General features: G+C 50.2%; 1 protein-coding gene across 1 annotated transcript in view; it reads left to right on the top strand.

The window, feature by feature from the left end:
* LOC110173986 (DENN domain-containing protein 5B-like) overlaps nucleotides 1–10,838 on the top strand; it is a 55,172-nt gene extending 44,334 nt beyond the window's left edge. Inside the window, 7 exon segments of the mRNA XM_055155336.1 lie at nucleotides 1–16; nucleotides 3,130–3,248; nucleotides 4,305–4,498; nucleotides 4,909–4,991; nucleotides 5,893–6,019; nucleotides 7,319–7,499; nucleotides 10,103–10,838. The exon segment at nucleotides 1–16 is cut by the window's left edge and continues 130 nt beyond it. Of these exon segments, the coding sequence (XP_055011311.1) occupies nucleotides 1–16; nucleotides 3,130–3,248; nucleotides 4,305–4,498; nucleotides 4,909–4,991; nucleotides 5,893–6,019; nucleotides 7,319–7,499; nucleotides 10,103–10,286 (904 nt within the window). The 3' untranslated portion in view covers nucleotides 10,287–10,838.
* The last annotated feature ends 437 nt before the right edge of the window (nucleotides 10,839–11,275 follow it).

Here is an 11,275-nt window from a genome sequence, read left to right as displayed (position 1 = left end):
GGAGATGGGCTTCGACGTGAGTCACACCGGGCCGCCGTGGGGGGGGGGGCGGGTTCTCCACTTGTGTGTCTATGGCAGAATGTTGAGGAGTTACCATGGCGACGCAGTGCACACGTTAACAAACACTGTCAGAAACATTTTAGATGGTTTGAAATCTGTGTGCCGTTCGTTCATTGATTTTTCAAAATAAAACCAAAAATAAGAAAACGAAAAAACAACAGTTTTCTTCATTATTTGTCTCCAAAACCAAAATGAAAAAAACAGATAAAGATTCATTTTTTCTGTTTTCGATTTTGTGTTTAAATGAAAAATGGAAAAAATGGATAACGGCCGTTTCCCGTTTACGTGACTTCAGTGACTGCGATGCTGAACTGAACCAGGACTGATCCAAGTCCGGGACCAGAGCGGGACCAGAGCGGGACTCCGAGCCTCCACGGGGTCTGAGCCTCAGCTTCAAGCTCTGGCCCTGCTGTGGGCTCTGAGCCTCCGGTCTGGTCCTCAGTCTTGGTCTGGTCTCGGTCTCAGTCACGATCTTGTCCCGGCCTGGTCCTGGTCTGGCCTTGGTCTCAGTCCAGGTGTGGTCCTAGTCTGGTCTCGGTCTCAGTCCTGTTCTTGTCCCAGTCTCAGTCCCGGTCTGGTCTCGGTCTGGTCTCGGTCTGGTCTCGGTCTGGTCTCGGTCTGGTCTCGGTCTGGTCTCGATCTGGTCCCGGCCTGGTTTCAGTCTCAGTCCCGTGGTCTCAGTCCGATCTGCCCGGTCCCTGTCTGGCCTTGGTCTCGGTCCAGTGTGGTCCTAGTCTGGTCTCGGTCTTCAGTCCTGTTCTTGTCCCAGTCTCAGTCCCGGTCTGGTCCCGGTCTGGTCTGGTCTCGGTCTGGTCTAGGTCTGGTCCTAGTCTGGTCTCGGTCTCAGTCCTGTTCTTGTCCCACTCTCAGTCCTGGTCTGGTCTCGGTCTCGGTCTCGGTCTCATCTCGGTCTCATCTCGGTCTCATCTCGGTCTCATCTCGGTCTCAGTCCCGGTCTCAGTCCCGGTCTCCCGGTCTCAGTCCCGGTCTGGTCCCGGCCTGGTTTCAGTCTCAGTCCAGGTGTGGTCCTGGTCTGGTCTCAGTCTCGGTCTGGTCCCAGCCTCAGTTCTGATCTCGGTCTCGGTCTGGTCTCGGTCTGGTCCCGGCCTCAGTTCTGATCTCAGTCTCGGTCTGGTCTCGGTCTGGTCCCGGACCTGGATCAGTCCTGGTTTAGTCCTTTATCTGTTTTTTCCATTCTTCATTTAAACACAAAATCGAAAACTGAAAAAAACGAATCATTATCTGTTTTTTTCATTTTGGTTTTGGAGACAAATAATGAAGAAAACTGTTGTTTTTATCGTTTTCTTATTTTTGGTTTTATATTGAAAAACAAATGAACGAATGATACACGGACATTCTGAATATTTCTTTTTCTGATTTTCGATTTTAAATAAAGTCTGTGTTATTTTATAAAATCTGAATCCAAAGGTTTAGATTATGGAACTGAAAATCTAAAATGTTTTGTGCTGTAACTGTTCTTGTCGTTGTGTTTGTTTCTTTCTTTTCTTCCTGTTCCGTTTGTTTGTCTGGAGGTTTTGAACTCTGTCGCTTTTTCTTTTCCTTTAATCATTTGTTGTTGTTTTTTTTGTTTTAATCATTTTATTGAATCATTTTTGAATCCGTCTTGAGTTGATTTTCTTTTGATTTGTGTTTTGTCTCAGTCTGCGTTCAGGCCTCACTCTCACATCTCCACCGTCTTCAAGGTCAGAATCACTCTCTCCTCTTCTCCCTCCCTCTCTCTTTCTCTCTCTCTCCACTGATCCTCTCATCCTTTCTCTCTTTCTCCTCTTCTCTCCTCCCTCTCTCCTTTAATTTAATAACAACATAACTCTCTCCTTTTCATTCTCTTTTTCTTTCTCTCCTCTCTATTTCTCTCGCTCTCCTCTTTCTCTTCTTTCCTCCTTGCGCTCTTCTCTCTCTACTCTCCGTCTCTGTCCTCTGTTTCTCTCCTCACTCTCTTCTTTCTTACCTCACTCTCATATCTCGCTTTATTTCTTATTTAATCTCTTCTCTCTCTCTCCTCTGTCTCCCTATTTTTTCACTCTCTTCTCTTTCTCACTCTCTCTCTCTCTCCTCTTTTTCTCCTCACTCTCTTCAGTCTCTTCACTCTCTCTCTTCTCTATTCCTCTCTTTGCCCTCTCTTTCTCTCATCACTCTTTTCTCACTCACTCACTCCTCTCTTTCTTTTCTTCTCTGGTCATTTTCTCTTTTTTTCTCTCTCTCCTTACTCATTACTTTTTCTCTTCACTCTCTCTCTCTCTCTCTCTCTCTCTCTCTCCTCATTCTCTTCTCTTTCTCTCCTCACTCTTATCTCGCTCTCCCTCTCCTCTCTTTTTTCAGTCTCTTCTCTTGTCATTGTCTCTTCTTTCTCTCCTCACTCCTTGATTTCTCTCCTTGCGCTCTCTCTCTCTCTCTCTTCACTCTCTTCTCTGACTCTATCTCTTCTCCTTCTCTCCTCATTCTCTTCTTTTTCTCTCTCACGCCTCTCTCTCTCTCTCTCTGTACTCACTCTCTTCTTTCTCTCTTGTCACTCTCTTCTCTTTTTCTCATCACTCTCTTCAGTCTTTTCACTCTCACTCTTCTCTTTCTCTCACTCATTCTCATCTCTCTTTCTTTCCTCACTCTCTTGCTTCTCTCTTTTCCCCCTTCTTTTCTCCTCATTATTTCCATCCTTTTTGCTCCTGATGATCCCTCTCTTCTCTTTTCTCTTCTCTTCTCTTCTCTCTCTCTCTCTCTCTCTCTCTGTCTCTCTCTCTCTTTCTTTCTCTCTTGTCACTCTCTCCTCTTTTTCTCCTCACTCTCTTCAGTCTCTTCACTCTCTCTCTCTTCTCTATTTCTCTTTCTTTCCTCACTCTCTCTTCTCTCTTTTCCCCCTTCTTTTCTCCTTATGATTTCTGTTCTGTTTGCTCCTGATGATCCCTCTTCTCCTCTTCTATCTTTTCTCTCTCTTCTTTCTTCCGTCAGACTTCAGTCTAGACTCGTGTCTCTGGAGTCTCAGAGTGTCAGACAGACAGAGCAGTGCGTGGCGTTAGCGTCGTCGCTCTCTGACTCCTTGTGTTTTTGTGTCAGTGTCAGAACCTGGGCCGCCTGACCACGCTGCAGATCGGGCACGACAACGCCGGGCTCCTCGCCAAGTGGCTCCTGGACTGTGTCCTGGTCCGGAACGAGGTCACGGGACACACCTACAGGTCAGGACCACACTAGTCACACCTACAGGTCAGGACCACACTAGTCACACCTACAGGTCAGGAGTCACACTAGTCACACCTACAGGTCAGGGCCACACTACGAGTCACACCACAGGTCAGGGCCACACTACGAGTCACACTACAGGTCAGGACCACACTAGTCACACTGCAGGTCAGACCACACTAGTCACACTGCAGGTCAGGACCACACTAGTCACACTGCAGGTCAGGACCACACTAGTCACACTGCAGGTCAAGACCACACTAGTCACACCTACACGTCAGGACCACACTAGTCACACTGCAGGTCAGAACCACACAAGTCACACTGCAGGTCAGGACCACACTAGTCACACTGCAGGTCAGGACCACACTAGTCACACTGCAGGTCAAGACCACACTAGTCACACTAGTCACACTGCAGGTCAGGACCACACTAGTCACACTGCAGGTCAGGACCACACTAGTCACACTGCAGGTCAGGACCACACTAGTCACACTGCAGGTCAGGACCACACTAGTCACACTGCAGGTCAGGACCACACTAGTCACATTGCAGGTCAGGACCACACTAGTCACACTGCAGGTCAGGTGTGTGCCCTTCACAAAGTGCCCTTCACTAGTACACGGCGCTCAAAAATCTGTCAGAATGTTTTAGTTCACCGGGCGAGTTACGCCACGATCTGCCAACAGATCATGGACGCCTGGACTAGAGCATCGAAACTCAACCAGAACCCGACCGGACTCGTCTGAACCCATTGGGTTCATTCGGACAAATATTTAGAACTTATGTTCTATGACTGGTTTAGTTCTGGTTTAGTTGTGGCTTAGACTCTGGTTTAGTTTTGATTTTCAGTTCAGTTTGAAGACAAAATAAATCAAATTCGCCCACAGGAAATTGAGTCTAAGTTAAGTTCTTTGCTGTATCTCCTCCATGATAACCCCTGCTGTGTGTGTGTGTGTGTTTGTGTGTTGTGTGTGTGTGTGTTGTGTGTGTGTGTGTTGTGTGTTGTGTGTGTTTGTGTGTGTTTGTGTGTGTTTGTGTGTGTGTGTCAGATTCCCGTGTGGCCGGTGGCTGGGGAAAGGCGTGGACGATGGGAGTCTGGAGCGCGTGCTGATCGGGGAGCTGCTGCCCCCTGGTGGAGGCGCTGAGGAGGAGGCCGGACGAGGGAGTGCCACCCCCCCCCAGCAGAGCTCGCCGTCCCAGACGCGACGCATCAGCCTCAGCAGCATCACCGCCAAAGGAATCAGTAAGAAACCCGGGAATCTAACCCACAACCTCCTCACGGCGACTGGTTTAGTCCTGGTTTAGACCTGGTTTAGTCCTGGTTTAGTCCTGGTTTAGACCTGGTTTAGTCCTTGGTTTAGTCCTTGGTTTAGTCCTGGTTTAGTCCTGGTTTAGACCTGGTTTAGTCCCTGGTTTAGATCTGGTTTAGTCCTGGTTTAGACCTGGTTTAGTCCTGGTTTAGTCCTGGTTTAAACACAAATGTGTGTGGAAAAACCTCTGATTCTTCCTGTTAATGGGCTCTCCTCTCCACAGATCTGAACTGTAACTTGGCCTAGTGGTGTCACCCGCTTGTCTCCATGGATACATGTATTTTAATGCCACACTTGGGTACATTTTAGACAGATAACACTGGATGTGCTTGGGTGTTTTCAGAGCCGACGTCGGGGCAGATCCAGGACGCGGTCGGAGAAGTCGTCAACAACATGATCAAGCACTTCCACAAACCCGAGAAAGAGGTTTGTGTCAAATTAATATGTATATTATTTATTCTGTACCTGATCAGAACATAACGTCGAGTCCAGATCGAGTCCACAGTCACGTAATCGGATCAGGACAACCCTAACCAGAAGTGTTGTGATGCTCTGAAGGGGGAGTGAGTCATTTTGGGCGAATATATAGAATTTTTAAACTATAAAACGTAACAGTGATTTAAATATGTGATGTGTTTGCTGTTAATCCTCTGCAGAAGTAAAATACACACTCTAAAACTGTTTGTTTGTGTGTTGTTTGTTTGTGTGTTGTGTGTGTGTTTGTGTTTGTGTGTTGTTTGTTTGTGTTGTGTTGTGTGTGTGTTGTTTTTGTTTTGTGTGTTTGTGTTGTTGTGTGTTGTTTGTTTGTGTGTTGTTTGTGTGTTTGTGTACTGTGTGTTTGTTTGTGTGTTTTGTGTGTTTGTGTGTTGTGTTTGTTTGTGTACTGTGTGTTTGTTTGTGTTTGTGTTGTTTTGTGTGTTGTTTTGTGTTGTTTGTGTTGTTTGTGTGTTTGTGTACTGTGTGTTTGTTTGTGTGTTTGTGTTGTTTGTGTGTGTTTGTTTGTGTGTTTGTGTGTTTGTTGTGTGTTGTTTGTGTGTTGTGTGTTGTTTGTTTGTGTGTGTGTGTTGTTGTGTTTGTGTTGTTTGTGTGTGTTGTGTTTGTGTGTGTTTGTGTTGTGTGTGTTGTTGTGTGTTGTTTGTGTGTTGTTTGTGTGTTGTTGTGTGTTGTGTGTGTTGTTGTTTGTGTGTTGTGTGTTGTGTTTTGTGTGTTGTTTTGTGTTTGTTTGTGTGTTTGTGTGTTGTGTTTGTTTGTTGTGTTGTGTGTTGTGTGTTTGTGTGTTTGTGTGTGTGTTTGTGTGTTGTGTGTTTGTGTGTGCGTCGCCCTCTAGAGGGGCAGTCTGACGGTGCTGTTGTGTGGAGACAACAGTCTGGTCACGGCTCTGGAGCAGCTCTTCGCTCACGGCTTCAAATCCTCCCGACTCTTCCAGAAAAACATCTTCGTCTGGGACTTTGTGGGTGAGTGAACCTGCCGGCACTGACCCGCCGACACCCGCTCCCCCCGACCCGCCGGCACCCGCTCCCCCTGACCGCACCCGCTCCCCTCGCTCCCCCTGACCTGCACCCCTGACCCGCCAACACCCGCTCCCGCCAACACCGCTCCCCACCCGCTCCCCTGACCCGCACCCAGTGACCCGCCAACACCCGCTCCACACGACCCGCCAACACCCGCTCCCCCTGACCAACACCCGCTCCCCTGACCCACCCGCTGCCCCCCTGACCCGCCACCCGCTCCCCACCCGCCAACACCCGCCGACCGCCAACACCCGCTCCCCTCCCCCTGACCCGCCCACCCGCCCCTGACCCCACACCCGCCCCCTGACCCGCCAACACCCGCTCCCCCTGACCCGCCAACACCCGCTCCCCTGACCCGCACCCGCTCCCCCTGACCCGCAAACACCCGCTCCCCCGACCGCCAACACCCGCTCCACACCCCACACCCGCTCCCCTGAGCCAACACCCGCTCCCACGACCCGCCAACACCCGCTCCCCCTGGCCCGCCAATACCCGCTCCACACGACCGCCAACACCCGCTCCCCCTGGCCCCGCCAACACCCGCTCCCACGACCCGCCAACACCCTGACACCCGCAACACCCGCTCCACGACCGACCCGCTCCCCCTGACCCGCCAACACCCGCCCCTCCCGCACCGTCCCCTCCGCCACCCGCTCCCCACGACCCGCCAACACCCGCTCCCCCTGACCCGCCAACACCCGCTCCCCCTGACCCGCCAACACCCGCTCCCCCTGACCCGCCAACACCCGCTCCCCCGACCCGCCAACACCCGCTCCCCTGACCCGCCGACCCGCCAACCGCTCCCACCCGCCCCCTCACACGACCCGCACCCGCCCCCTGACCCGCCAACACCCGCTCCCCCTGACCCGCCAACACCCGCACCCCCCCCTGACCGCCAACACCCGCTCCCACACCCGACCCGCCACACCCGCTCCCCCTGACCCGCCAACACCCGCTCCCCCTGACCCGCCAACACCCGCTCCCCCTGACCCGCCACACGCCCACCGCCCCCTGACCCGCCAACACCCGCTCCACACGACCCGCCAACAACCCGCTCCCCTGACCCGCCACACCCGCTCCCCCTGACCCGCACCCGCTCCCCCTGACCCGCCAACACCCGCTCCACACGACCCGCCAACACCCGCTCCCCCTGACCCGCCAACACCCGCTCCCACCATTTCATTAAATCTGTTCAATGAAATGAATTGAATTAAAACTTTACCTCTGGTCTGTGCCCGTCAGAGAAAGCCTGTGCCCACCTGGCGTCTGCGCAGCGGGCGGAGGACCTCAGGGACCTCGGGGACCACGGGGACCACGGGGACCAGGATCGTTCTTTCGCCCGATACGTTCAGGCCATAAACTCGTCATCTCGGAGCATCGGGAAGGACGGGAAGTTCCAGCTGCTCGTGTGTTTGGGAACCAGGTCAGTGTGAACGGGACAACGAGGAACTGACCAGTCACACACACACACAGACACAGACACAGACACAGACACACACACAGACACATACACACACAAACACACACAGACACACACACACACATACACAAACACACACAGACAGACACACACACACACACACACACACACAGACACAGACACATACACACACACACACACACACACACAAACACACAAACACACACACACACACATACACACACACATACACACACGCACACAGACACACAGACACATACACACACACACACACACACACACAGACACACACAGACACATACACACAGACACACACACACAACACACACAGACACATTGAGAAGCACTGCACTAAGGGAAGTTGAATTAACACTAGAAAAACTTGAATTACTAGATAAATTTAGATTAACACTAAATTTGGATTAACACTAGAGCAGTGCTTCTCAATTATTTTCTGTCATGCCCCCCCTAGGACGAATAAAACATCTCGCGCCCCCCCGCGTGACTATAGATAGTATCATTTGTCTATAAAATTGTTATAAGTGCACCTCTGCGTAACACTGCCACCTTATATGACGCCAACAACGCTCGCTGGTTTACTGAAGTAGCAGTCACAAAGCGGGATGATTGTCGGCAATATTCGGCACGTTTTCGCTGAAAAAACTCAAGCGGCTTATCAGAGTGATTGGAGTGTAATGTATTTAAGTGACGCCTTAATTTATTGGGCTTCATGCTGTCGGCTGCCAACATTTTTAGACGCAGTAACACACCGGTCTTTCCTCGTCTCCCACCGTAGTCACAGTGAAGCCAAGCGCTACATACGCTTCGTCATATTTCCTCGTCTTAGCTTTCGGAGATTTTCGTTTGTCTCTTTATCTCCGTCTCTCTCCGTCTGTCTTCTCATCCCTGTTAAATATGTTTTCATGGTGTCACTTGAGGGTCTGCTACACTTCGTGTCTACACTTCATACTCAAACTCTGTGCTGTGTGCAAAGCGCGCATGCTCAGTGCAAACAAAACTCCTACACCACCGAGCGAATGCTCCCTGCGCACACTCTGCCAATGAGAGCGCTCTGCCCCCTAATGTAGTGGAAGTGCAATTGCACTTTATTCTAAAGGCCCGTTCAGACCAAAGCGTCAAAGCGTCCACTTTCTATGTAAAGTCTATGTGGACGCGCGTCCTGCGTTTTTGCGGCGCGTTTTCGGCGTCAGCGCGGCGCGAATCTGGCGTCAGCGCGGCGCGTCTTCAGCGTTTTGGCGTCAGCGGCCAAGACGCGCGTCCAAGGCGTCAGCGTCAAGAAGTTGAAAATGCTGAACTTTTCGCGTCAGACGCGCCGCGTCAACCAATCAGGGACGAGTATCCAGAGACGCAGCGACGTTATTATCAGGAAGAAAAACCCGAGAACCAGAACGAGAACCACAAACATGAGCGGAGAATAAATATATACGCCACAATCACCGAGCCGATCACGAGGACTACACCAGGACCGGACCAGGACCAAACCAGGACTAGACCGGGACTAGACCGAGACTAGACCGAGACTAGACCGAGACTAAACAAGGACTAGACCGGGACTAGACCGTGATTAGACCAGGACTAGACCGGGACTAGACCGGGACTAGACCGAGACTAGACCGAGACTAAACAAGGACTAGACCGAGACTAGACCGTGATTAGACCAGGACTAGACCGGGACTAGACCGGGACCAGACCGGGACTAGACCGTGATTAGACCAGGACTAGACCATGATTAGACCAGGACTAGACCGGGACTAGACCGTGATTAGACCAGGACCAGACCGGTATTAGACCAGGACTAGACCGGGACTGATCCAGTGTCATTAGTGGAGTATAAATATATATACGCCTCAGTCGTCGACCCGATCTCCTCCGCTGATGTTTTATGTCATAAAAACACTCTCAGTCTGGTCTGACATTGTTTCGGGAAAAGACCGGGACCGGGCTCTTGTTTCCAGGGCAACGGACGCGCGTCAAGTATTTTTGTCCCGTTCGTCCACGGCGTCAAAGACGAACGTCGGGGGCGTCTGAACTCAAATGCAAAGGCTCCAAATAGAGACGTCAAGGCGTTTTTTGACGCTTTGGTGTGAACGGCCCTTAAGACAGTAAAAAAAATCTAAATAAAAAAATAAAAAAGCATGTTCGCCGAGGTCAAACGCGCCCCCCTTGACGGAGCCTGGGGCGCGCCCCACTATTTGAGAAGCACTGCACTAGAGGAAGCTGAATTAGCTTCAGTCATATCAACTCAAAGCAAATAACCCCAACTCCAACCCCTCGTTTAACTTTCAAATTGTTAAAATAACTCTTGTTGTTGTGTTAAAAACAACTCTGAAATATTTTCCCCTGAAATTTTAACCCTGCAGTGTTTGAACATATGAAATACAGACCACAGCTGCAGTCGCCCTCTAGTGGCCGTTCACACACACTGCGCTTAAATGAGTCCACCATTAAAACAGAGTTAATCAAAATCCTAATGATCCTAAATCCTATTTAATCCTTCCCTCCCTCCTCCCTCCTTCTCTCTCCTCTCCCTCCCTCCTTCTCTCTCTCTCTCTCTGGCTCGTCAGGGACCGTGTTCTGGCTCAGTGGCTCCCCCTGTTGTCCTCGTGTCCCGTTACGGCTCAGTACTACGAGGACTGGGCTCTGCTCCGAGACTCTGCCGCCGTCGAGAGTCTGAGTCAGGTCCTGCTCACTCTGCACCACTTCCCCCTGACGCTCGAGGCCTCGCTGGTCAAAGGAATACGGCTCTGAACCGGGACCGGACCGGGACTGGACCAGGACTCAGTCTGGATCTCACGCTGATTCTCAAAAAATTCACCAAAGCAAAGTTCCATAAGAAGAAGAAACTCAGGAACAAAACCAGGACTAAATCCAGTCTAAACCAGGACTGGACTAGGACTGGACTAGGACTGGACCAGGACTGGACCAGGACTGGACCAGGACTGGACCAGGACTGGACCAGGACTGGACCAGGACTGGACTAGGACTGGACCAGGACTCCACCAGGACTCAGTCTGGATCTAGCGCTGCTTCTCAGTCTGGACTAAAATTTCTGAAAAAATGAAAGAAGCCAAGTTCTATAAAGAGGAGAAACTCAGGAGCAAAACCAGGACTAAACCCGGTCTAAACCAGGACTATACCAGGACTAAACCAGGACTATCCCAGGACTATCCCAGGACTAAAGCGTTGCTGTAGAGATGCTCTTGTCATGTACAGTGTTTTCATTGTGTAAATATGTGTGAATAATTAGAAATGTGATGTTTATTTTTGTACTTTTTAAGATGTGATTAAAATATGAAAAAATAAAAATGTCTGATTTTATCTGGAACAAAATGATCCTCTCAGGCAGGACTGGACCAGGACTGGACCAGGACTGGACCAGGACTGGACCAGGACTTTAAACAGCTCTACTTACATTTATTCAATTTCAGGTGGTTTTATTTCACAAAACTCCCTAGAAAAACAGATATTGTGACTGTGTATATATATATATATATATATATATTTTTTTTTTAAACTTCTGTACTGAGATGTAAGAAAAAAGTGCAGTACTAGGAACAGCAGAGATACTGTGCAGAACTCTCAAGCTCCCAGGCCTCTGGTAGACGACCTGAGCTGGATGAGGGTGTGAGACCAACCACCGTGGAAGGTGAGAAACACACGTACGTACGTATATGTATTTTTATATATATAATATATAAAGCAGTAAACAAGCTGGTCAGACTGGTAAGTTTTTATGT

The sequence above is a fragment of the Boleophthalmus pectinirostris genome, unplaced genomic scaffold (genome assembly GCF_026225935.1).
Source record: "Boleophthalmus pectinirostris isolate CB_2022bp ecotype Guang Dong unplaced genomic scaffold, ASM2622593v1 HiC_scaffold_2, whole genome shotgun sequence".
In the NCBI taxonomy this organism is placed as follows: domain Eukaryota; kingdom Metazoa; phylum Chordata; class Actinopteri; order Gobiiformes; family Gobiidae; genus Boleophthalmus; species Boleophthalmus pectinirostris.
This window is presented reverse-complemented; position numbering and strand designations above follow the sequence as displayed.